General features: G+C 46.4%; 1 protein-coding gene across 3 annotated transcripts in view; it reads right to left on the bottom strand.

Annotated features, from left to right (window-relative positions):
* IDE (insulin degrading enzyme) overlaps nt 1-25,881 on the bottom strand; it is a 2,084,778-nt gene that overhangs the window by 461,722 nt on the left and 1,597,175 nt on the right. For all 3 annotated transcript variants that reach the window (XM_069611370.1, XM_069611369.1, XM_069611371.1), the window contains one exon: nt 22,113-22,280. In XM_069611370.1, the coding sequence (XP_069467471.1) occupies nt 22,113-22,280 (168 nt within the window). The remainder of the gene's footprint in view (nt 1-22,112; nt 22,281-25,881) is intronic.

Below are 25,881 nucleotides of genomic sequence, written 5' to 3'. Positions count from 1 at the left end.
GAACGATCAGGTTGTCTTGACCTCCGTTCTTGGAAGCCCCAGAACCCGCCAAACGCTGCCCCTTGTCGGAGCGTTGTGACTTGGTGTACGCCTTGGGCTTGGCCTTGGCCTTCGTAAGAATAGATAAAGACTAAGCGGTTTGGAATATCCAATTCTTCACCCGTGGTGGAGTGAAAGATCACTACCCTCGAATGGAACGTCCAATGTGCATTCCTGGACGTCTGGGTTAAACTTAGTAGCCCGGAGCCAGGCAGTCCTTCTCATGTCCATGGCGATGCAGATGGCCCGGACAGAGTTATCGATGTGGGCCACGGAGGACTCCATGATGTCTTGGGCTACCAGCCTGGCTTCTCCTAAACCAGCCTTGAAGTGCACTTGGCTCTGCGCCGTAAGTTCCGGGAGGAAGTCTGCAAATTCCCGCCAGAGCCTTTGGCGATCGGCTGCCAGCATGGCATCCGCGTTGGCTTGACGCAGGTGTCAGGAGGCGTTGGAGTACAGCTTTTTCCCATACGCCTCCACTATCTTCTCCTCCTTGTCTATCAGCGTCGACGACGAGGTGGCCGAGGACAATTGAGGCTTAGAATAGAGTGACGCAGCAGCTATCACAGAAGAGTGTGGTTGAGGATGCACCGAAAGCAAGAGTGTATACCCCTCCATCTGCCAATACTTGATGTTGAGGCACCGATTGACAGGTTGGGCTGCGTGTGGCTTGAGCCACCCTTCTTGGCCAAGGCAACTATGTCTTTCTGCATCGGGATCCCCGTTTTGGTAGGGGGTCCTAGGGAGAGGACTTCTGCCAAGACCCCTCCTTGGGCTGCTCCACCTCGGGCTGAGGAAGGCCCAAATATTCTGCCAAACCAGCAAGGCGTTTCTGGAAGGCCCCGGCTGAAGAATGCATGTCTGGGTCCTCCTCCTGGTCAGTTTTCACCAGGGCGCTCAGAGGTTCTGGAGCGGGCGGTGGAGTGCTCGGTGCCGTGGGCTGCGGTGTGGAGACCAGAGCCGGTGGCTGCTGCAGAGGCTGGTGTGCAACCACCTGTACTGTGGGAGGCAGGGGAGCCGGAATCTGAGGAGACTGCTGGGGCAGTGGGGGCTGTGCTGGGGCCTGTGGTACCGGAGCCATATGAGGAATGACTATGGGTGCCGGTGGAGTGACCGGAGGGAGCATGTCCCTGATAGTATCCTGAAGGATGGCCTCCCATCTGGGGTGTTCGCATCAGCGCTAGGAACTTTTCGAAGAACTTGTCTTCAGAGGCTCAAGAGGTGGCAGGTGATATTGACGGAGTGGCTGGCGACTGCTGGGGCACACTCTGCCTGGGGTGCAGGGGAAACCTGCCCTGCGTTGCTGATGAATAAGCTGTAGGTTACGTACCTGGTTGACACCAGCCCCACCTTGCAACTCGTTCCTCTAGCCTCTCCTAGGGGAAGTATCAGACAAGCGGCCATTTTATTTGGCGCGGCGGCCATTTTGTCAAGCTGCGTGCCACATTCCGAAGACGTGGTGCCTGGCTCACTGGACTCAGCCTTGTCCAAGACGTTGGGTGTTGGAACACCTCTCACCTCTGAATTTTGAAGTATTTATAACATGCTCAAGATGGACCCAACCGTATAGTGGCGCAGATGATATTTTATCATCAAGCTGTTAAGTAAGATTAAAATTCATAAGTGTATCCAGAACAGTAGCGATCTAATCAGTTCTTGTAAATAGCATTTTATTTAAACAGGAACATTTTAAGTGCTTTGCAGAACTTGGGCAGAGTATCCAAGGTCCTAATTTCCAGGGGTAGGCTATTCCAAAGTTTTGGACCGTACACCAAGAATCTTCTATCTCCTCTTGATACAAATGTGGAGGATGGGATGATTAGTAGTGCTTGGTCATTTCATCGTAAACATCTGGACGATTGGTAGTACCTAAGTTCATCCTTCAAATAGTCCGGTGCCAAATTATTCAAGCATTTCAATACCAGACACACTATTTTAAATTGTATCTGGTCTTCAACTGATAACCAATGAAGAAGCTGACGAAAGGAAGATACATGGGAACTTTTTTTTAGCCCATAAATCAGTCTTACTGCTGCATTCTGCGCTCTTTGTAATCTACCAAGTAGTTTTTTTGGAATGCCCACCAGTTGACTGTTCAAATAGTCCAGGTGGGCATTTGTGAGCACTCCCACCACCTGTGCATGATCCTCTTTTGGAATATACGAAAGGGTTTGTTGCAAAAGTCTCAAGGAATAATAGATGGCTTTTACCTTTGCACCAACCTGTCTGTCGCTACCCAAATTTTCTTGCCAGATGCAACCAAGATTCTTATCTTTGGAGGAGAATGTAAGTTCGACTCCTAATAGTTTTGGGAGTGGTTGATTTTTGATGGAGGCCATTAAATGCTCTGGGCCAAACAGAATAAACTGTCTTTGTAGCATTTAATTGTACTTGATTGGAGGCCATCCAATCACTATCTTCCTGGAGACACTCGCCGATCTTAGCCAGCATTTCTTTGACCTTGTCTATGGTAATAAAAATCTCAGTATCGTCCGCGTAAGACTGGAAACTAATTCCATGACGTCTCAGACTCTTCATGATCAGTTGGAGATGCAAATTAAAAAGGAGCGTTGACAGTGATGACCGCTGAGGAACCCCACAATCCATCCCACTAGGGATTGATGTAAAAGCCCCTAGTTTAGCACACTGTTGACGCCTCTCCAGAAAAAAACTCGAACCACTGGATAGCTTTTTCTGAAACCTTTCCAACAGCCCTCAGTCTTTCCAACAAAGTCTCATGATTAACCGTATCGAAAGCGGCTGACAGGTCAAGCATCACTAACAGCGAGAGCTTGCCCTGATCAGCCACCCTCAACTCGTCAGACTAAGCAGTGCAGTTTCTGTGCCGGATTTAGGACATAAACCGGACTGTAATGGATCAAGTAGAGATTCCTCCTCAACAAACGCCTGAAGTTGTTGGGTAACCACCTTCTCCAGTATTTTGCCTGGCCAGGAAATCCCAGCAACGGGGCGATATTTCTAAAGGATCCAAATTAGATTTTTTCAACAATGGAGTTAGTGTGGTATGTTTAAGCATTAATGGTACTACTGCCTGATCCAATGATTTGTTTACAAAGGAAGTAATAAAAGGAGCAATTTCATCGGCCATACGTTTGGCTGCTACTGCCGGTAGCGGAAATAGATAGTATTTTGTAGGTTTTAAATTTTTCATCAATATACATATATTCTCCATTGTAACATGAAGAAAAATAAACTTTCTGGTGGGGGGGGGGGGGGAGTAATTTGCCCTCGGACCATCATGTCCTCTGTGGAACTTAGTAGCACTGGGACAGATGGACCAGGATTCAAAGTAGCAATATTGTTCTTAATTGTGACAATTTTCTCCACGCAAAATTTGTTAAAGGCATTAGCCTGTGCCAACGATGGGGCAATAGGTAGACCCCCCACTACATGGATGATGAAATTTCGAAATAATAGAGAATAGTTCTCGTGAGTGATTACTAGCGTCATTAATTTCCTTATGGAGGAATATAAAAGTTTAGCCTCAGAAATATAAAGTGCCTTTTTAACTTTAGTGCTGTTTTCTTCTGTAGCTTGCTTTTGCCATCTTCGATGTGTCAGACTAACTTCTTTACGTAGCGGAATCAGGTTTTGAGAAAACCAGGGGCTCGAAATCCTCTTCTGCTTGGGTTTTCTTGGTGCAACCCTAGAGCATATTACCTCCATGACTTTAGTCCCGATAGGAAAGAAGTCTTCACTGGACAGTGTGTTGTCCACCACTGAAAATGCATTCATCACCTCCTGGGCTGATATGTTATCTAAATATCTATAACGCTGAGATAATATCCCCAAATGCTCTATAGTGCTTTGTGAGTTATTTATTTTGGCCATTAATGTGAATACTTGCAACAAATGATCTGACCAGCAAAGAGGTATATTATCCAAGAGTGTGATGCAGCTTCCTCTTGACAATATCACATCCAGGCAGTGGCCCTTGTTATGGGTAGATAATATTCCTAATGGATTAATACCATGGTTACCGAAGATATCCCAAAGTTCCATCGATCCTGGGTGACTTTGGTCGTCTAACCATAGATTCCAATCCCCTAACAGTAAAGTCTCCGCCTGTTTACTAGCCTCGATAACTAAAAAATGATCAAGATTTTCCAGAAATTCCTTGAATGCTCCTGGAGGTCTATATTCCATAAGCACATAAACAGCTGATTTATGCGATAGTTGGCACGTAAATTGCCCTACTTGTGAGTCATTCCCCCAGTCAAGTAGTTTAAAATGTGAGATCTGAAGGTCATCCCTATAAATAATGGCAACACCGCCGCCACGTTTGCCTACTCGCTCAATGTGGTGAATATAAAATGTATCAGGAACCAGATTATGAACGACTGCTTGTGAAACCTCTGTAAACCATGTTTCTGTTATAAATAAAATATCCAGTGCTTGTTCCTCAATAAGTGTTAAAATTTCTATTGCATGTGCACCTACAGATCATGCATTAATTAAACCTGCTTTAATGCCTTCTGATGTCTTTAGTAGGAGTGGCTGTGTTTCTGGAGGGATATCAATCCCTGCATTTCTAATTTTATTAAGGCTTTGCAGTGTAATGGTTCCCATGTTATTATCTAAAGTTTTTAAGGTTAAGGTGTTATAGATCTGATCTCCAACTCCCTGCAATGGAGCCATCCTATTCAACAGTGTAACTCACCCACCTTACAGTTTGGAGCAACAATCACGTAGAAGCAAGTAAAAAAGACAACAGCCTCAACCGTCGAACGCCATTCCAGGCCGTAGAACAGGCCAAAACAGGCTTCGCGTCAGCGCTTTGCGCTGACGTTAGTCAGTTATGCCCTGGGGTCGAGCCTTGATGACACGCTCGAGCCGCGTCTGTATTCAAGATAATGGGGAATGTAGTTAGTTTAGTTAGTTTCCTCAGCCACAATATTAATGTATTTGCAAAAACGCAGGCAGGTCCAAAAAGGACTATTAAGCAATCCCACACTTTCAGGGAATACAGGTAGTCTTTTGCACTATATCTGTGTTGCAATAAGCAAGTCCACCAACACTTGACCATGTAGGGGGTGGGGTGTACTGTCCTGGGCGCCTTCTTGTCTGCCCGTGCCGCAGTTTTGTCCGTGCTTTCCGCACATGCAGTGAACAACTTGGGCCTGGGCTCGGCCTGCATGCATGCCTGGACGCAACGGCATTGCCCCCCCCCCACTGCACCTCAGGCGTGGGCCTGGTTGGCAATTGGCCCTAGGTTATGAGGCCGGTAGTACTGACTGCGCTGTGTGTAGGTGCTCTCTCAGGCGTGAGCCCGATAACAGAGCTAGGCCCCTCGGGATGTATCCTGGTATCAGAGTCCATAGGTCCCTCGGCAGTGGAACTGGTAGGGCCCTTAGACCCCCCTCGGCCGTTAAGCCGGTAGCTACAGGAACCTCTGTGTTCTTGCTGCCGGTGCGAGGGTCTGACCGACCCCGCTCATCGATAGACTTCCCCGGGAAGGGGTCGCACCTGCAGGGTGCTATTGAGAAGAGTAAGCTTACCCCCTTGGTCTTCCTGCATACATACTCCTTAATGCTCTCCGGTGGTGTCCTGGAGAACAACTCTCTCCATCGCACCAGCCTGTTTCTTAGGGATCGGGGTGTGGGGGCATTGCACGCAGAACAGCCTTCCTATCCGTGGTCTTCCCTGTTAGGGAGAATTCTCATAAAGGGCTGATTTCCCTTACCTAATGAGTCCCTCAGCAGCTTTGCTGGATTTCTAGGATTTATTCTTTTTACCTGGTAAGAGTGTAAGCCTTTTTTCCCACTCTTACATGTGTTTTGCTATGTGTATTTCTACTTTCTGTGTGATCTTGGGCACTGGAGCCTCACCTACTCCATGTGCACCACTTTTTGTGTGCGTTACACAGCACCTTCAGTGCAGTGACACAGGGTTGTCTGAGACTTCCCCTGACTCCATTTTTCTGGTGCTGACTACTGTCCCCCAGAAACAGGTAAAGTTGCCATTAACTTTATATAGTCACTTTAAAACACAGACCCAGTACACCCCATCTTACATGGAGTATTGGAAAGGGTTAACTATTATCCCTTTTTGTCTGTACCTCTTGGAGCCTTGTTTCGCTCCCTTAACATTAAGACTTGGCTGGTGGCAGCAGTATGTACCCTAACTTTTCTACCGTGATTATATTATATAAACGTGGTATTGGTTCAGGCTACTATATTAGCCTCGAACATAAACCCGCTTGACCAAATAAATGTTTGGTTCCGACTGGGTTTATTCGCCATTTCTTTTTGTTGAAGTCTTTCTCGTGTTTTTCTCTGCGCACCAAACCGGGGATGACTCCTTTGTTCGATGTCTTTTTGCGGGCTTCTGCACAGAAGCCCTCCTTAAGGCACCTGATAGTCTAGGTAGGCAGGATGTGAGGGAGGGATCTTCGGACCCCTGCCATGGGTTCCCTTGGTAACCCAAGTCGCACTCTTGTCCGATTGGCTAAGGGGACTGGCCTTGCCAGGCCAGCCACCCTGCGGTGTGATTGACATCCAGGCTGTATGAATGGGGGACAACTGCATAAAAGGCAGGTCTCTGGGACTGGAAGAGCAGTCTCGCCACTGGAACGAAAGAACCAACGAGGAACTGGAAGAAGAGGACCCCTACCACGACAACCACTGGTGAAGCCCTGCTGCAGGTCCGGATCGCCAGAATCCGCCGACAGAGAAGATCCTCCAGGAAACTTCTTCCCTTGAGCTGGTGGGACCAACCAGTTCGCCCAAACCTAAGCCAGGACCCCTCCTGGTCAAATTCGCTGTACAGAGCTACAGTGGGCCGGATAGCCAGGAAGGTCGGACCCTGCTTGGGTTTTAAGGAGCGCACCTTTTATTAGTTATTTTGCTCGGCTGCTGGCTTCTTCCCTGGGTGGCGCAGGATCCTCCACAGTCTTCCTACTTCGTGTCAGTCCGACAGTCGCTTCAGGAACCGTGAGCCTGCAGGAACCACCAGGAATGTCCGCCTCAGCTACAGCTCTCACTGTGCAAATCCGGTTGTCCTTTTCGGTCAGCCGCAGTGAAAGTGTTTGAAATCTTTCTCCAATCCGAGGGCTTGTCCTTCTCTTCTCTTCGAAATAACTTTTCTACCAACCAACCTCGTCTGGAATCTGTGCCACGAACTTTACCGCGAACTACCCTGAACTGTGTGATCTTGAGCAAAAGACCTTTGACCCATTGACGTTGGCCCTAAGCCTTTTCTAGCTGATCTCCTCACTGTAGTCTCTCTTGTTCAATTGCCCTGAGTACTTACCTGTTGGTTTTGCATAATTTCTAATAACTTTGTCTTTCCCTCCCTTTTAAATTGCTGGAGTGAAGTGTTATACAACTTTTGAGTAAATAAATATATATTCTTTTACTTAGAAACCTTGAGTCAGTGTTTGCCTGAATCATAGTAATTGCTGTCCTTTGTGTAACTATTTGTACTGCTCACTTACTCTTGAGATAAGTCTGACTGCTCTGCTACTGCTAGCACTATAACTGTGTAGTACAAGCTTGTACCAAAGGTGAAATTGTACTGTCACTTGTAGTCTTAATTGTGTGTAGTGTTCCCAAAGGGTACTGCATATAGTTCTGCCTAGCAGCAGCGAGAACCACATTGGCCCCAAACCTTCTCCCCTCTTACTCAGTTTGAATACTGGCTCTTGGTCCTTGAGAAAATGCTGACTTTTGACTATAGACTTCTGTGGTGTCATGGCTTCCCATATCTTCCGTTTGTGCATAAGTCACATTCCATTTTCTTGACTGCGAGTAGTGATTTAAATTCCTCATTTCCTCCTTTTGGGTATAGGTCACTTTCCATTTATTAGGCTGTGATTCCTCACTTGACTTCAGTGTCATGGAACCCTTCTCCTTTCTTTGTATACCTAAGTCTACTCCAATACTCCTCCAGCTAATCCAATGCTTGATGTCGATTGGTTGGGGGCTGTGGAACCGACTAAATGTTTTCCCCCCCACAGAAATATCGGGGCCACCTTTACTGCTTCTTGGGGTTTCTCTGTTTGCACCCCCACACTAGCTCTTGTGATTACTAGACTATTCTCAGATAGCCTTCCCTCAGGGCAGTGATCTTGAACTCCAGTCTGAGAACAAGCAACTATTGCTCCAGAACCATTTTCAGTGTCCGTTCTTTAGTTTCCTTGATCTTTTAAGTTGATTCCAACTTCCGTTGGTTGATGGTAAATTAATCACATGTACAAACTGTGTTGCCGTGGTCTGCTGTGTCTTCTGGTTCTTTGTTTTCTGTTCCTGGTTAGTCTTTAGATTTCTTCCTTCTCTCCACCTTCTAGATTATTAATTTTTTCCTGCCTCTGCCATTGATCTTACATTCAGGCAAAAAAAGAGTTGGTGGAGTGACTGCCTCTTTTTGTGCGATCTTGTCCTGTGAAATGTGTACTTGTCGCATGAGTTCGGCCAAGATAGATTCTGAAAACGGTGTCAAATATTTGAGTCATGCTCTTCTGGGCCCAGTTATTCACTACTGACCGAGCTCTGTTCTGCCGTTGTACCTCCTCTACTAATGATTTTACATTATCATTCAATGTGGGTATTCAAAGCCATCCACTTACCCTGCAAGTCCACCACCGCCGAGGACTGCTGTATAATATCTGCTTTTACACCACTCAGTTTATCACTCAAGTTAGAATTCACTGCAGTCTTCATAACAACTATTGAACTTTGCCACTTGCTTACCTCTTTAGTTAGTTCCATCAACAGTAGGTGTGTGATTGCACATCTCCTCTTAGCAGTTCGAACAAATTTACTAACAAAATCAGGACATAATTTAAGTCACATCACTTATTTCTTTGTGGCTCTTGTTTGGTACCTCTACGGGAACCGTTGTGATGTTACTTGAATATTGTAAGGCTACCTGGTCTTCCTCATCTAAGTCCGAAGATGGGATTAGTATGGGGCTTAGCGACAATGCTGCTATCGGCGAAGCTTGTGGGCCAATCAGTTCATTCACGCCCACTGCTGATTTTAGGCAGATTGTAAAGCTGTCTCTAGTAGTCAGGCAGCTTTAGCCCAAAGAGTCTGTTGCATCGCCTGTGACATACAAGTCTGCAAACCCAAACTTCAACATTTCCTCTTCAGGAACAAATATGTTAGTTTTCATCATTGTGGTAGCCATCAAAGTATATTCAAGTCCTTTCACCTGAGCCTCCCTTGAGCTATATTATATGGATATGACAATGCATTACTTACCGTAAAAGCATTTCTGATGGTTGTATCTGCTTAGATTCACATGCTGTGCATAGGTCCGACATCCAGTGGTCACTGCGGAGTATTGCATTTTGTTTTTCGTAGTCGAAAAGGGGACGTCGACAAGGCGTGTCTGTAACACTATCCCTATAGTGACGTGCGTTGTACCCACAATCCCTCACGCGTCGAGGTCCCTCTGTTTGTATTTTTCTGCCCTGAGGGAGCCTTCTAGACGTGAGCGAGTACAGAAAAGAGAGAAATATAGTAGAGGATGTCTATGTTCCTTCCATCCGAGCGGGGAGGAAGGGCGGGCGCATGTGAATCTAAGCAGACACAACCATCAGAAATGCTTTTACGGTAAGTAATGCATTGTCTTCTGATGTTTGTTAATCTGCTTAGAATCGCATGCTGTGCATAGACTAGCGAGCAGTACCCGGAGTTGGCGGTGGGTTATGAGAAGGAACAGTAGAGAAAAGATGTCTTAATACTGCCTGTCCCACCTGGGAGTCAGATCTAGAGTGTGCATCTAGACAGTAGTGTTTTGTAAAGGTGTGCACAGAACTCCAGGTAGCCGCTTTGCAGATGGACTCAAGGGGAACATTTGCAATGAATGCTATGGAAGCCCCAGTGCCTCGAGTGGAATGTGCTCTTGGCTTGAAGGGTAGTTCGCTCTTAGCAAGAGTGTAACAGAGAGTGATGCATTGTACAATCCATCTAGATATAGTGGACTTAGAGACTGCATCTCCTTCTCTTCCTGCTGCCACCGAGACAAAGAACTGATTAGTCTTTCTCAGTGATCTGGTTCTTTCCATGTAGAACATGACAGCTCTGCGTACATCTAGTGTATGCAGACTTTTTTTTCCCAAGCTGGAAGGGTTTTGAAAGAACGTTGGTAGTTCTATAGATTGGTTTACATGAAATTTTGAGATGAATTTTGGTGCAAACCTTGGGTGTGTGCGAAGAACCACCTTATCCTTGTGAACTGATACGAAGGGGTCTAGTACAGAAAGAGCCTGTAGTTCACTTACTCTCCTAATGGAGGTGATAGCTATTAGGAAAGCAGTCTTAAGAGTGAGGTATTTAAGAGTTGCCTTGTGCATGGGTTCGAAAGGAGTGCCCATGAGTCTAGAAAGTACCACGTTTAAGTCCCATCCGGGAGCTGGGTTAGCTATCGGGGGGTGTATTCTTTTTACCCCTTCCATAAAGGCCTTGATAACTGGTATCTTCCACCACGACACTTTAAGTTGGGAAGTGGTGTATGCAGAAAGTGCCGCTAGGTGGACTTTAATGGAATTAAACACTAGACCTGAATCCAGTAAATGGGTCAAGTACAGAATAATGTTAGTGGCAGAGCAGTCAACCGGGTTGATGTTCTTACTTCTACACCAGATGACAAATCTTTTCCACTTGCTAGAATAGCAGTGGCGAGTATTAGGTTTTCTGGCTTCCCTGAGGATGTCCATACATCTCTGAGGGAGATGTAAATGTCCAAATTCTATGATCTCAGGAGCCAGGCTGCTAAGTTCATGGTCTGAGGGCATGGATGCAGTGCCCTGCCCTTGTCTTGTGACAGCATGTTGTACGGGCAGGGAAGTTTCATTGGGGGAGATAGGGACATCTCCATCAAGTGAGCGAACCATGGCTGCCGGGCCCACATTGGGGCTACTAGTATCATGGTAACCTGCTCTTGGTGCATCTTGTGCACCACTTTGTTGAGGAGGGGAGTCGGGGGAAAGGCGTAAACAAATTTCCCTGACCATTGAATCAACAGACCGTTCCCCTTGGACTGGTTCTGGGGGTACCTGGAGGCGTAACTTTGGCATTGTGAGTTCTCCAGGGTTGCGAACAGGTCTATTTCCGGGAAACCCCACTGCGTGAAGACGTCTAAGACGATGTTTTCGTGTAATTGCCATTCGTACTCTTTGGGTAGGGGGAAGTCTCTGCTGAGTTTGTCTGCTAGCAGATTGAGTTCCCCTGGTACATGTTGTGATAGTAGGAACATGTGTTTGAGAGCCCACTTCCATATATTCTGGGACAGCTTGGACAGTCCTGGAGAGTGAGTGCCCCCTTGCTTGTTGAGATAGTGCATGGCTGTGGTGCTGTCTGTGAGGACCATCACTGTCTTTCCTTGTAAGTGTTCCTGAAAGGCTTTCAGTGCTTTGAACACCGCTAGTAGTTCCAGCAGGTTTATATGCTTGGATGCTAAGCTCGGAGTCCACACTCCGTGAGCAGTCTGATGGGATAGGTGAGCCCCCCATTCTGTAAGGGATGCGTCTGTGGTTAGAGTGGCTTCCACTGCGGGTGTGGCAAAAGTTTTCCCTAATAACAGGTTTTCCTTTGTCCACCACCGTAGCGAGAGAACCAAGGCCTGCGAGACTACCACCAGATCGTCCCATTGTCCGCTGGCCTGACACCACTGGCTGTAGAGCCACTCTTGCATTGGGCGCATGCACAGGCGCGCGTGATGTACCAAATAAATACATGACGCCATCATCCCTAGCAAGCGCATTGCTTTGCGTACCGTCACCTCTCGACCTGCCACATATTGGGGGATCTGAAACAGCATGTTTTGGACCCTCTCGTTGGAGGGGAAGACGAGGCCGTCCTTTGTTCGAATTAGAGCCCCTAGGAATTGTTTGATTTGGCTGGGGTCTAAGCTGGACTTCTTTTCGTTGATGGAGAAGCCCAGTTGGGACAAAAGGTCTACGGTCCTTTGGGTATTGGAGAAGCATGTTTCGTAAGAATCCCCTGTTATGAGCCAGTCGTCGAGGTACGGGTAAACCGGGATGGATAATCTGCGCAGGTGGGCCGCTGCCACTGCCAGTACTTTCGTAAATACCCTTGGTGCAGATGCTATCCCGAAGGGTAGTACTCTGAATTGATAGTGTTTGTTCTCTATCTTGAACCTGAGGTATTTTCTGTGCGCTGGCAACATTAAAATATGAAAGTATGCATCTTTCATGTCTAGTGTTGTCATGTAATCCCCCTGTGATAACAGTGGGATTACTTCCTGCAAGGTCACCATACGAAACCTTTGGGGTTTGATAAAGTTGTTCGCTGGGCGCAGATCTAATACAGGGCGCATGGTTAAGTCCTTTTTGGGTACAAGGAAGTACACTGAATAAATACCTTCTGTTACCTGAGATAGGGGGACAGCCTCTATAGCTTCTTTTTTCAGTAGCTCTTCTACTTCTTGAAGAAGAATAGTGAGGTGTTCCGGTGTCATGCATCGGTTCCGTGGGGGTCTGTATTTCGGGGAACCGTTGAATTCGATGCAGTATCCGTGGGCTATGGTGGATAATACCCAGCGGTCTGACGTTATTCCCTCCCATGCTGAAAGGAACAATGTTAGCCGGCCCCCGACCGGTGATGCATGGGAGGGGACCCGAATCTTTGGGTCATTTGTTGGTATTGGGCGTGGGGCCTTTTGGACTGGAGCCGCGCCCTCTTCCTTTGCCACGACGTTGGCCTCTTTGACTGAACTGGGTGCTTTGGTTAGAGGGCCAGTTGGTAGCAGAGTAAAATTGTTGTTGGCTTTGCTGCTGGCGTTGGCCACGAAAGGAGCGTCTATTGCCATAGCTGCGTCTGTTAGGTGGCCTAGAAATTTGGTGAAGAGTCTTGATGGTATCAAACTCCTTCTTCGCATGTTCTAGGGCCTCATCAACTGCTTTCCCAAACAGATGTGTTTGCTCTATGGGCTTATTTATTAGGGAAGCCTGGGTTTCTGGCTTAAATCCCGAATTGCGCAGCCAGACATGGCGTTTGAGAAGTATTCCCTGAACCAGGGAGCGGCCAGCTGTCTCTGCGGCATCTAAGGAGTTCTTTACGATGACCTGGTTTACAAGAGTTCCCTCTGATATAGTAGCCAGCAGGCGTGAGCGCAGGGGTTCTGGTGCGTCCTCTGCTTCGCTGCGCAGCTTGCTCCACTGTGCATCTGCGTAGCTAGCTAGTAGGGAATTGTTATTCGCGATCCTGGTTGAGAAGGCGGCGGATGTCGTGATTCTCTTCCCAAGTGCATAGAGCTTCTTGCCCTCTTTGTCAGGTGGTGCCTCACTAGTAGATAGTGGTACCCCCGCTCTCTTTCTTGTGTTAGTCACTACCAGAGAGTCCGGGATAGAATGTCCCCTGATGTACAAAGGGTCAGAAGACGAAGGGCTGAAGAGCTTTTCTATCCGAGGGTTGACCCCTCTGACTAAGGCCGGATTGGAAAGGGAAGGAGTTATTCTTCTCTTTATAGAAGCCAGGAGCGGAATGGACTGGCTGACCGGGGCTTTTTCTTTAATAACCTTTTCTACAAAGTCTATGTCCGGAAGGGTCTCCCCTGTGTCTATTTCAAAATGCGCTGCTGCCTTGCGCAATAGTGCATTAAGTGAAGGCTGGTCATCTATGGGGGAGGTGTTCCCAATAGGTGAGTCCTTGGGAGGAGAAGGATGAAAGACATCAGGGTCTGAGTGCACTGATGGGGATTGCCAAGGCTGCACTGATGGGGAGTGCCAGGGCTGTGAGGTAGCTGCATCTTCTTCAAAAGCTCCTGCGCTAGTGTAAGGGTCTTCCTCAAACCTCTCCTCCTCAAGTTCTTCCTCTCCACCTAAACACTCATCTTCCTGGAGGTATTGCTCCTCTTCAGTGAAGTCATATGCATCTGTAGAAGGGGTAAACAGCCTAGGAATCCTGACCCTAGGGTCATCCTGGGTCCATTCTCTTGGTCTTTTGGGTGTGGGTGGGTTTTGGCTACCCAAAAACCTCTCCATCTTTTCCATACAAGAATGGAGTCTTTCCAGGGTCTCATGGGGAACCCCTGAATAGTCTAGAGGGGGGAAATCGGTGTTTTCGGCTTCAAAACGCTTCGAACGCTCCCACAACGTCGACGAAAGGTTTCCGTCGCCCTCAGAAAATCCCTCCGGTAGTTCAGAAGTGCCTTTAGATGGATGGGGCAGTTCCTGGCTACTCTTGTGCTTTTTCGGCGTTTCTATATCCTTGGGTGCGGTATTCGACGTCCGTTTCGTCGTCCGCTTGCGTTTGTCCTCGGAAACAATTCTCGCCAGACTCTCGACGATGAGTTCGTCAGTCGAGGGTTCTGGAGTCGGCGTTGCCTGCGTTGCGCATTGTTTTTCGACGGCCGCTCTATGGAGCGTTACGTCGGATGTTTTTGGGGTAGCGCCCGTATTAGATAAAAGCCCAATCGCTGGTCGCGGCTGCGTTTGCGGGTGGGGCTTGAGACCCTTGCGGTCTGAGGTCGACGCCGGAGTGCCCTGCGTCCCCTTCGGCGCTAGTGAATCCTTCGTCCTGGACGAAGAAGAGCCGTGGGTTGTGTTCTTAGGCCTATAGGGTCTGTGTGCGTCCTTGTCGCCGGGGTGTTCATCCCCATAAGCAGGGCGTGAGCTGAGCCCGTCGGGGCCGGGGACGGACGTCGAGGAGCGCGAGCGCTCCTTCTGGGGGTTAATGACTTCCGTAACGGACGTCGAGTTATCACCCTCCTCGTCACTTTCTGTAACAGCGGCGGCAGGTGAGGAAACTGACTTCGACATCGCGTAGTCCACCCACCTCTTAACTTTCTGTTCTTTAAGAGTTCTTGGTTTCAAGAGCTTACAGGCCGCGCAGCTGTCCTCTTTATGATCGAGGGGCAAGCAACGATTACAGAGCTTGTGTTTGTCCTTCCAAGTGTATTTGCCCCTACAGCGTGGGCAAAACTTAAAAGGTGTCCTCTCCATAGCTGAGGCAATAAAAACTGGTGATAACAACCCCAAGGGAAAGATAGGGGAGAAAGAAAGACATTCTCGACGAGAAGGTAAAAGTTCGAAACCCCCACTCTCCCTACTGTATGTTGGCCGGCGAGGCCTGGCCACGTGTTCGGCAGCGCCGAAGGATCTCCTCCGTCTCTTCTCCTCCGTCGAAAACTTGCTCGGCGGAGAAACAGCTTCACAGCTAACGTCGAGGGGAGGGATCTTTAACAATAAGTATATATTAAGAACCGAGGTCCGTAGTAATTGTTTAGCAATGTCTCTCTAGGAGCTCCGCGTAAGGCGACCATAAGCTGGGCGGAAAAAAACAATCTGAGGGACCTCGACGCGTGAGGGATTGTGGGTACAACGCACGTCACTATAGGGATAGTGTTACAGACACGCCTTGTCGACGTCCCCTTTTCGACTACGAAAAACAAAATGCAATACTCCGCAGTGACCACTGGATGTCGGACCTATGCACAGCATGTGATTCTAAGCAGATTAACAAACATCAGAAATATGGATATTGGGGTATGAGACTGTACTTGGATATTGGGGAATGAGACTGTTACCTTCCCCGATTCAGCCTACCCATTAGTCTGGTGGTTGAAGGCTGCTGAATGTCACGGACTGTGTGTTTGCACTAGCCGTGGTACGTGCTGGGATTTCACTATTGATTTGAAGTGACTCCTTAATGGCTTGCAAACTGGGACAGAGTCTAATTCAGGTGCCCTTAAATCATCCACTTCTCAGATTTTATATGTGCGACATGTTTGCGATTTTTCAGAGAGGTGTCAATAGCAGAGAACTTTTCAGTGCTGGATAGCCAGGAATCACTATTCAAAGCTGTTCGGTGACCGTGCCTTGTCAAACAAAAAAGGGGGAACCAGAGGATCACGCTCAACTACTTTGAGCATGTAAAGTATCAGCTCTGCACATCAAAAGTGTCACTTCCAAGTGCCCTGTGTCCTAACCTTTAGTAGAATATAGTCTATTATATTGATGCTGATATTCCGTGTACTGAAATAGGCCTCTTCACAATCACAAACACGCCATCTTAATGTAACACCATATGCTACAAGGTCTGGCTTGGGTGCCGTCTCTTCTAAATGGCACAGTATGAAATCCTCAGTCAACTGGAGTGCAAGCCATAATTACAAGTAACACTGGGACTCAGGAGGCCGCAGAGCAATCACAAAATCTTTGGCCCTTCTGTGCAACCGGGGCTATTCCACTTCAGACTCCACCATTTGACGCCGCTCCTTGGAACTTCTTCTCCTTGCACCCTGGAAACCAGGAACACCAGGAACACTCCGACTCACTGCGCATGTTGAATCATCTGAAATTATTACCCAGTGGTAGGTCATAGTTTAAACGGGTTAATAGGAAATTTATATCAGAACATACTTAGAATTACATTTTCTGACTCCTTGCTTTTGGAAGTGAGGAGAAAAAAGAGGTACTTTTCATTGGTGAATGTTGTATTGCTGAGCAAATGAAATACATTTCAATTTTAAAAACATTTATTTTTGCTTAAACACTTTTTTTTGCTAACAGATATTACCATAAATGAATATGAGTTGTTTTGAAATTTTTGCAGGGCTTCTTAAGATAAGGTAACAATAGTATACTTGTCTCTTTGACATGCACTGCTGATGCCCTGGGTCTGAACACATCAATGTAGCACCACAGGCAAACAGGGGGCAGAGACCTACCAATGTAATACTCCTTTTTTCTTATGGGTTTTATCCTAATGTAAAGAAGTAAACAGGCCGGTATGCCAGCTACTTGGAAGCAGGATGGGCCAAAACCAGAGGCCAAGTTGCCTTACATTTAGATTCTCATGTTAAGACTGCATCTTAGTACTACAATTGGTGGATAGTGTAAAAGTCTTGCTCAATGTAAAGAAACACACCACAACTTTGGAATTACAATGAACACAATTACATGACGGTGCTGCCTCATCTGGTCCTTTTTGTAAAGTTGAAGGCAGAAGCTTGAGGGGGTGATTTCTTTATATATACGAGGACCGGTCTCAAGGTAGCTTGCTTCCTAGTTCGCCAGCAATTCCTGAGCACTTGCCTTCATGCCATTTGGACGTCAGCGGGTGGATTCATCCGCACCTCAGCCTACACCTGTTGGTTGCTTAGAGGATGGTTGGGAGCCTTGGAAAGCACGGGTGGGGAGTCCCACATCCTCACCAACAGGGCATCCGTGAGGACCACCCAGGGTGCCGGACCTGCCAAACTGGCCACAGACCAATTGCGGCCATAGAAAGTTTCTGGTCCAATGCTTTAAAGCAAAAACAGTGTACAGAGTCTGACAGGTCGAATACACTCATGTTGTTTTCAATGTCTGCTTACCTTGTCTAATTTTTTATTTTTTTCTGTGATGCGGCTATACCTGCTAGGCATTCCTCTGTCCTGTATTCTCCCTGAACCCATCTTCCTTCATTATGTACCATTAGACTGGGCATTTCTCCTTTTCCATTACTTTTCTTCAGGATTACCATTCAGCCATTTCACTGTAGTTCCTTCGGGGGATTATTTTGCCACTTGAAGCTTTTCCCTATCATGCCCTGGTCACCAGACTACTCATCAATAATAAGGAGCAGGATGGCAGAGGGAAAAGGAAAATCTTACTTGCTGTCCTCCAGGATGGAGCTCTGTCCAGGCCTTGGACAAGTTGCAACAGCTGCCCCGGTCCTGGCATAGTTGCAAGACCTTATGGCAGCTGTACAGGTCCACACTTTGGAAGTGGAGGCCTTGAAGACAGAGAAGGCTTTTACGCCTGTGGCTAACCCTGAGAGACAATAACCTTAGATCTACTATTGACAGGACTTGTGTGGGAAGAGGTATGAAGGTGAACCCAAGAAATTAAAAGAATTATCTGATGGTTGAATAGTACAGTTCAAATTTAAGCTGCACCCTTTTGCCACTTCATTGGTTGAGGCGTTTACAATTAGTCACCTTGAATATAATATCTTGTGTATGGGTCCCATAGAGGCTGGGGATAACTCCAAATTAGAGGACTATACCTGCCTCTGAAGCTGCCTTGAAGGCTATGTTCAAACAAAGAAGCTGCATGCACAGCCCTAATGGATGTACAGTAAGGGAACATGAATACTTTGTCTTGTTTGTCAAGGATCCACTAATTGGTATAACAGACATGATGGATAGAACATATTCATATTGTCATTTTTGGAGGGACCTCCGTCGGGACTTAAAAGATGGGATGACAAGTATGCCATATCTGGCCACCATGGAAGCCATGGTGGACATGGACCTAAATGTGGATCATCGTATCCAAGAACCCAGGACCGGAAAGGAACCGGACTAGACTCAGCTTTGTCTGTTACCCGGTTCCCTTGGTGGTGGCTCCCCAGTCGGTTTTAGAAGAGGAAAGCGTATAACAAGGAGCAGCAAACAGTGTCTCTTTCAGATGAAGGAAGGAGGCGCAGTGGTCTCCTTGGGGTTTACCTCTATTGAGGGAATACGTTCCATGCATAACAAAATGGTTAATCAGTCCATTGTTTGGTGTTAGGAAGTTAGTGAACCCGCCTCTTAACAGGGAGGGGACTGGGGTGTAACTTATCAAAATTCACTTACTGAAAGTCAAACATTGTGTTCTGGAAGGAATATAAAGACTCCACCTAGGTTTATGATCACCATAACCATCACTTAAGCACATAGGGTAGTTAGAGTTCATTTCAGCACTTAATGATCCGGAGTCTATTGCTTGTTTATAGATTTGAATTGGGCAGAGATTTCGCGGGTTCCACAAAAAGTCAAGGAAGTACCAGACTTTGTTCCTGCATGCTGTCATGCCCAGTGGGATTATGTAACCCCACCTTAACTATGGTCATGGGTGAGCACTGGGGCGGTCTTTCCATTCACCAAATCAAAGCACCTAACTTTCAAGTGATATTGGGCCTACACTGGGTAGAAAGACAATCCCTAGTTTAACTGGACCACCCACATCCTGCTTTTGGCCTCAGATTGCTGCTCTTCAAAATGCTTGTCTCTTGGATACCATTGTACCTCGGAGGAGGGCTGATGAAAACCCACAGGATATCAACCGGAGATGGCCGTTCGGTATCTAAAAGGAACCCGCCCCATTTTCAGGGCTGCCAAGACATACGTGAAAAGCTTTTATTTACCACCTCAAAGATCTGGATTGTCAAATAGATCTGGTATCAGATGCCATTTTGACCCTTGGACATATGCATACTCACGTCAGTCAGAATCGGAGCAAAAAGTAGCACTATCGTGATATAAATCTCGCAAAGAGGTACATGGACGTTTTTTACATCATCTCATCCTGGGTGTTTTTGTCATTTTATTTCTAAAAAATATTTTGTTTTTTTTTACAGGAAAAGCATTGCAACATGCCATGTGGCAGTCTAGGCACAGAAATGACCCACGACCAAGATAATTTAGAATATCTGGGATCCTTCAATAGAGGGTATTTCAATGGATCCTTAAGAAGTGGGGCAGTATTGGACTGGCAGCCTCACACAATGGTTAGGAAGAGCCACTGTGTCATGGGGGTTTCAAATTGTTATCGAAAGTTTTTGATTCCTAGCTTTTGGCTAATACCGTACACAAAAAGGTCAACAGACCATGTCTGGTATAACAAAACAGATTCAGACCTTTTTTCTGAAAAAGGTGCATAAACAATCCCGTGTTTTGTGCCACTCCGATGCTTCTCAACCTTTCAATGTGGAGTCTTTGGACCTCCCTTAGGGGTCTGTACTGCAACAACTCCAGGATGATGGTCATGAACACCCTGTATATTAGTATTCCCAACAGTTGAGACCTCCAGAGTGTAACTACTCAGTGTTGGTACGTGAGTGGTTAGCCATTAAAAAGAGGCCTGCCAGGAATGGCAACATCTTCTCCTGGGGGCCTCCCAGAGCAGAGTTCAGTAACAACCATAGGAACCTCCAAATTCTTTATACCTTTGCCTGTAAAACAGCCGCCAAGCCAGATGGACATTCTATTTCACAATGCGACTTCCACAGGGTCTTTAAGCATGCATATAAAAATGTCATGGCAAAGGCCTTGCCTTGCTGGTATCCAGACTCTCCCCCATGAATGATGGAACACCCAAACAACCACTGATTCTACAAAATTATCTGGTCATAGCTACAAGTCTCCTGGACCGAATAAAGAGCTTGAATACCAAGACTACCAGCTCTAAATATTTACCTCAGGTAAGGACAAAAGATGGTTGAGAAAGGCAGCCTACATTTTGTTGATTCTCGTTGTTTGGTTCTTCCTATGTCTGAGTTAATTCTGTTGTCCTTAGCTCTGCATGTCAAGTACCAGGACTCCCCCCCCCCCCCATCTTGCAGGACATTGTGGTGCAGGGCATTGTGGAAGAAGTATTTAGTTATTTTTGGAGCCCTTCATTAAAGCATGATGCAATGCTCCAAGTTAAATCTTATTACAAATGTGGACATGCCAAGCATGTCAATATCGGACCACTCACTGGGTCTCTCCTACGACCGCTGGAGCTCCCTCAAGACCATTGGGTAATTGTCTCCACAGACAAACAAACCTTTGTTCTAATGGCAATGCTACCGCAACGTTCCGGGTAGACCCTTTCTGAAACGGCCAATTTTTCAACCATGTCACAGCTACCCAAGGTCCCTGTGATGGGACGGGTGTGTAAGGAAATTTTATACTTTCAGGAGAGCCTGAATTAAAACTTGGTCCAATAACTATGCTGTTTTACTAACAGTACTCATTTGATTGGATTTCACTCTTGGGTATGGCTGACCTCACCTAGAGCACAGTTAATTCCTCAATTAGTCATTCACTGTTCTACACCATGTATACTTTACACCTATGTTCCTTATCTCTCTTTATAACTGGAACCTCTGTACCCATCGATAGGTAAATTATTACAGCATCTGTGTGCTGTAAAGGTGCTACCATGGTCAGGTCAGCCAATAATAAATGAAGTGGGACTCCAACCTATGCTATCCGTACCAAAGTCTGGCTACTGACTAAACAACGCTGAAGAAATGTCTTATGAACAAAGCTACCACCTCGTTATGCTAGACTGTACATTGCATCATCAACCAAGTAACAGCATGGCTTCTACACCCTCTAGGGTAGAAAGTATACCAGTGTTTCAGGTGTCCCAAGCAAACCCCTTTTAAGATCATGGCCCTCTCTGGTGCGAGTCAGCGGCTGCCTTGAATAGCAGCTCTATGGCTATGTGACACATTCATAACGTTATCTAGCAGTTTTTGGTGTCCTGGAAGGATTATGACCTAGCGGCACATTCATGCTCCACGCTTGGTCAGGAATTTTGGGAGGGGAATCATACTGTTATGGCACTCCACTACCTCTGCCTCCTGGGGCACTGTTCCTGCGTTTGATGCTGGGTGTGAAGCCTCAGGAGCAAAGAAAGCCAGCACCATCGGAAACATGACATACAGGAGGGGCAGCGCAGGTTACTAGACCTCCCAAACTGGCTGCCAAACACTTCCGTTCCGGACCATACACACTTCTGGGTTAGAGACTTGAAAACAACACAATGTGCAGAGCCGGAGGAGTCACAGCACATTGTGTCCGACTCCCATGATTTGCATCGCCCTCTTAACTTTTGTACTGTTGCTACCTGCTAGGATTTCTCCTTTACTGTCCCTGAACTGGTCTTCCTACTTTGTTTCCCAATAGACCGAGCATTCTCCTTCACCAGAGCTACTCTTCAGGAATACTGTTCAGTTATTACATGGCTGTGCCTTCAGGGTTTTTCTTCTGCCACTTGGCTTCTTGCTCAGCCAGGCCCTGATCCCATGGCTAGTACTGCAGGTCAGTTCCAATCATCAGAAGCATGGCGGCAGAGGAACAGGAGGACCTTACTCACCATCCTCCAGGAAGGACAAACCAAAAGGCAGAGCACGCCCAGTCTTAGATAAAAACCTCCAATACAAAGCTTGTTGATGTACCGCTCAAACTCCATGGCACAAGCCTATCCTGTTTTGATCATTCAGATGGATATAGCGTGTAGATTCCTTCAAACGACCTCTGCTTGTCACAGCACTAGTATTAAACAATGGTGCCTGTACATATTAGACATTCAAGAAATCATTTGTAATAGTTAGAATATTTACCTAGCTGCTCCTTGGTGCGCAGGGTGTTGAAACAAGGCTCTGAAATGATCTGACATAGAAGCTCCAGAAGCATGTTCTCAGAAGTGCTTTGCATGTCTGTCTGATAATAAATCTCTATGCCACAGTTATTATGGACTTCATTTCTCTGCTGATAGACAAACCAGCCTCCTAGAAAACAGATTAACGCTTGCATGAAATCTTGTCCAACAAACCAGAAACAGGTTGCAAGGTATTTCAAAAACATCACAGCTTTTATGCAGGGTCTTATGAAACCATAAACATTTCCACAATCTAGCAGTGGCCTCAAATTAGAAAGGTGTATTATATACACAGTTGTATCATGGGAATTGTGCAGCAGGCACAAACCAAACTGCTATATGGATTGACAGGAGTTTTAGTCTCTCCCGTCAACAATCACTACACTAAAAGAAAAATAACTGTTGAAATCCACTAAATTAACCAAAATAACTCCTATGGAGGTCAAAAACTCAAGTGCCCTGAAAGACTTTTGCCAACAATTCCAGCATTTCAAGGGTCTACTCCTAAAGTTCACATGATTTTGAGATCTCTCCAGCACTTACATTTACTCTGGATCCTCTTCCCAAAAAATAGCAAAAAAGACATCCCGCTTTTCACCTGTTGATGGTGGAATACACACGCACCTCAGACACAGACCAACACAGGTTCAAATCCCAGGATTGCGCTTGGAAACCTCTTCGGTATTAAGCATGTTATAAAAAAACAATTATAATTGTCTGCTGTTGAGGTTTCTCTGCCACAAGCTGAATAGACACATGCAGCTTCTCTGCCAGTTGCCAACAAAGCCAACTGGGCTGCTTGCCCCAGCTTCCAGCTGAGTTGCTTAACACACCCTTCTATCAGATACCTTTTCTAGGGTCCCAAGTTCTAGCCTATGAAACCCCCCTCTAATGTGTGCACACTTGATCCCTCCTGCTTTTACTAGCTACCACCTCACTTGCTTTATGGAAAGCCGTTTCTCTCCTGCCACCTACTGTTCGCTTTCTGCTACCTCCCGTTATCTTCCTCTGACCACTTCCTGTTTTCCTCCAACCTCCTTCCAATATTAACATCCAAGCACCTGTTGTACTGTTCCTCCAACTGCCTTCTGAGGTTTTCCTACCATCTCCTGTAGTATATGTCCTATAAGCTCCTGAATTCTTCTTCAAACCACTTCTTGTGGTTGCCTCTGTGAGGGGTCAGAAATGAGAGACGGGCACATAGTTATGTTTTCAACATTAGACATTTTATTAAAATAAAAGGGCTTGGATAAAAGCCTTTCTCTCCCTTTCCTAAAGAGAGTTGTCCTACCTATAAAAGCAAAACTAAAGATCAGTCTGTGTCTTGTTGTCAAAAGTGGGCAAACTATCCTTGTTTCCAAAACAAATCTGACCCTCACAATAGAAGTGAACAAAATGTGCAAGGAAAATGTCTCTGCTTTGAATGCAATAAAAATGGTGCGATAACCAAATATATAAATCCAACAAAACAATCCATGTATCCAGGGTATGGTTCCCTTCCCCTGAACTGTTTCATGTGTAATGTTGAAAGTGTTCAGTTCAAACAATAGTTTAAGAGTGGTAGAAATGTCTGTTTTCCATAACACTCCCTTATGATGAAGTGTCTTTTCCAAACAATGGTGGTTTAATGATGGCAAAGTATCTCTTGGCAACTTAAGAAATGTTTTAACACTTCCTTAGGGATGAGAACATTGTCTTTCCAAACAATGGCTCCAGTTAGCTGAATGATTAGTTCAAATATCACGGAGTGCCCAATCAGTGCTCATAATATAGTGCAATATTGCAACATGATGATTCATGCATCAATGTATTCGCAATTCAAGACTTCGTATTATATCAAACTCAACCTATACAAATTCTCTTAATATATGCTATTGTAGTGTTTTATAGCTATATTCTTAGGATTCTCATAGATTTAGGGATTTATGTAGAATACATCTATTAGTAATATTAGATGTACACAGGTTTTAATTCTACACCCTAAGTGTAAATCTCCATGGCACTCACCAAACTTCAGTAATCCTAGCTCTCGCGGTGCTAAGCTATATTGTGTGTCTTTAGCTTTAATCTTCATGCTAAGTCCATCTTTAGAAAAACATTTGAACAACATCTAGTGAAGCCAATTATAAATTCGAAATTGTTGTAATATCATATACACATAGTAAATGATCCTGATGTGCAACTGCATTGATGCCCCATAACTTACCTTTAAAATAACTTTTTAGTTGAGGATTTCCTGTTTGGACAACTGTCAACGTTGTGTCTTTCGGTGCCGTGATGGTGGATGTCGGTATCGATCGAGACGCAAGGGTGTCGACACGCCTGCCGCTGCACCAACAACCTCCATCTCGGATGCCAAACCTGGCACACCCTTAATTCTGACTAAATTACACTCTTATACCAACTCCCATGTCACTACCTTGCCTAACGATGTTACGCCCATGGCTGACTATCGCACCTGCTCCTCTGGCACTACCATGTGTACTGACTATCGCATGACCCATGCTGTAAACGGTGCAAGCTCCACTGCCACAGAACTGAATATTGCTTCTGCTATACCTATGGCTTTTACTGTGACATATGCTGGCAGCCCCACTGCTACCATATTGCCAAATGATGTTAGCATGCCGGTTGCCACCATGTTGCTTAATGATGCTGGCAGCCCCACTGCCGCCATACTGCCAAATGAGGTTACCATGCCTGTCACCCTCATGTTGCCTAATGATGCTGGCAGCCCCACTGCCAAATGATGTTATGTCTGTGGCCCACATGTTGCCTAATGATGTCACCATGCCTACTGTTGACATTCTGACCAAAAGGGCCAAAGGCCCCTTCCTCGCACCTGCACAGGCCACTTTGCTGCCCTTTGCCACCCAGGCCACAACACCTTTGGTCCCCAAATGCACCAACCCAGTGCAGCCCATTCCACCTCCCGCACCATCTCTCCAGACACTGCCCCTACTGATGCCACACATCTGGCTGCCCCATTCCTTCTCACCCAGACCACCACATTCAGCTGCGCCCTTATCAACACACGCTCCCTCTCGGCACACGCCTTAGACATACATTACCTGATCACTGTCCACAACCTTGACCTTCTGAAACTGGTTCCACAAAGCCACAGGCCCTGCCATAGCTCTAGCACTCCCCCCAGGATACACAATCTTCAGACAAGACCATCTGCTCTCTCTAAAGGTGGCAGGGTGGCCCTTATAGCGAAAGTGTCCATCCCCATTAGAAAGATTGAAAAGTCGGTCGAGAGCAATAGGGACTTCCTTATCCTCAAACTCAACGCATCTCATAATTGTAGCATTACGCTCCACATTGTCTACTGGCCCCCCCGACCCCATAGCAGACTTCCAGGCTGCCCTTACACACCTCCTTTCTGACAATCTGAAGACATCAACTAAGGTGATCCTCCTAGTTAACCTTAACCTTGGACTCAATGACCCTAAAGACTCACCTGCTAAATCCCTTGCCAATGCGCTTGAAACCCTAGGTTTCAAACACTCCATCACTGACCCTACTGACATTAAAGGTCACACCTTAGACTGGCTAGCACACCAGAAGGGTCTACCAATCATTTGTGCTAACCCACCCTCCCCATGGACAGACCACCATGTCATCCGGTTTGCCATCTCCCCGCCAAAGAAAGTGCATCTGCACACTGTGCCCCTCCCATCCTCTTTTGCTAGGAGCTCCAGCCTGCTCACTAAAGAGGCTCATACCAC

This window comes from Ambystoma mexicanum, chromosome 8 (genome assembly GCF_040938575.1).
Source record: "Ambystoma mexicanum isolate Mex_15411 chromosome 8, UKY_AmexF1_1, whole genome shotgun sequence".
Classification (NCBI taxonomy): Eukaryota; Metazoa; Chordata; class Amphibia; order Caudata; family Ambystomatidae; genus Ambystoma; species Ambystoma mexicanum.
Note: the sequence above shows the minus strand (reverse complement) of the source record. Positions and strands in the feature narration are given on the sequence as shown.